At 39.7% G+C, this 1,344-nt stretch overlaps 1 protein-coding gene across 2 annotated transcripts in view; it reads right to left on the minus strand.

Moving 5' to 3' along the window:
- LOC106812575 (exosome complex component RRP46-like) overlaps window positions 1–1,344 on the minus strand; it is a 3,856-nt gene that overhangs the window by 1,526 nt on the left and 986 nt on the right. Inside the window, exons 2-3 of one of the 2 annotated variants that reach the window (XM_014816476.1) lie at window positions 569–682; window positions 169–290 (exon numbers count right to left, since the gene is read on the minus strand). In XM_014816476.1, the coding sequence (XP_014671962.1) occupies window positions 169–290; window positions 569–682 (236 nt within the window). The remainder of the gene's footprint in view (window positions 1–168; window positions 291–568; window positions 683–1,344) is intronic. The other variant, XM_014816477.1, reaches the window with a different exon arrangement.

The following is a 1,344-nucleotide window of genomic DNA, read 5'->3' on the forward strand; positions in this document are numbered from 1 at the left end:
GTACTCGTCCACAAGGTTTGTGTTCCTACATGGACACACCATTGTGTTCCTACATGGACACACCATTGTGTTCCTACATGGACGCACCATTTACCTTAATCAGATCAGTTAGAATTGTTATATATAGTTTCAGGTTTATTTAACATTTCATTTATATTGAAAGGATACAGAGCCTGTATTCTGCATCTCTTGTAGGACAATGACGACAGCAGTTCTTGGATGCAGTGCTACCAAAAGAACAGTCTCACATGTGCTCTTAATGAGTTGCTCTGTTGCTTTCTCTTTGCAACCTGTAAAAAAATATATATAATTGTACATAACTGACAACAGTATGGCATGATCATTATAACTGCATACACTACATAACATTATAACATGGGTAAAAATTGACTTTTCATTGCATCATACTCCCTCTGCTATGCATACACCTCTAGTTCATCATCTTACATGCAATGTCCTAGAAATTAGTTCTGTTGGAAATACTAATAACATATACAACGACAATCAATCTACTGCTAAAAGTATTAAATTCACAATCAATGACGTATCTGCGTGGATTAATACGAACCTGGTATTCCAACTTTGGGTTTATAAATCACATCTACCGCTGCTTTCTCGACGTGCTCTTTTGATAACTTTACTTCCACTGGTCCATATACAGCAGCTAGTACTGTAGTTTCACCTGCATTTTAAGGTCAGCAATATACATGAATCACAGGATTTAGCACTCATTCACGTTTCTGCAGAAAGATGACAGCAGACCATAGTCTGCAATCGAACAGTTCTTTACGCTGTCCCTTCCTAACTTTATACTATCCATCTTCCTCTACCCATCACCCACCTCCTCCTCCCAGCCTCTTCCCCCTCCTCAACTATCGTTGTATCGCTCTTCTTTCTGGCTTTCCCATTTTCCCTATCTCTTTGTTCTTCATTCTCCCCTCTTACTGCATCCTCCCCTCTCACCGTACTCTTTCATTCTCCCCTCTTACCTTTTCCTTTCTTCCACCTCCCAACACCTGCCATGCACTTCTACCCTCTCTGCCTCATCCCTAAATTTCTAGGATGGATCATGTGCAAGAACGCAGGGATCGCACGAAACGAAAATCCGTATGAATGTGATAGGTATGATTCGTATGAACATGATAAAATAGTACACTGTATCATTCTGTGAATGTGATACTTCACCGTAGCCGTAGGCGTAGGACCTAATCATTAATACATTATGATTATCTGTTTTATCATTCGGTCAACGTACATATGATATATGATCACTGATCATATTAGCTCCAAGAAACGGTATTGCTAGGGTTAGAATACCGTTTCAGATTCTTGCCCACAATTCCT

Source organism: Priapulus caudatus, unplaced genomic scaffold, assembly GCF_000485595.1.
Source record: "Priapulus caudatus unplaced genomic scaffold, Priapulus_caudatus-5.0.1 Scaffold663, whole genome shotgun sequence".
Classification (NCBI taxonomy): domain Eukaryota; kingdom Metazoa; phylum Priapulida; class Priapulimorpha; order Priapulimorphida; family Priapulidae; genus Priapulus; species Priapulus caudatus.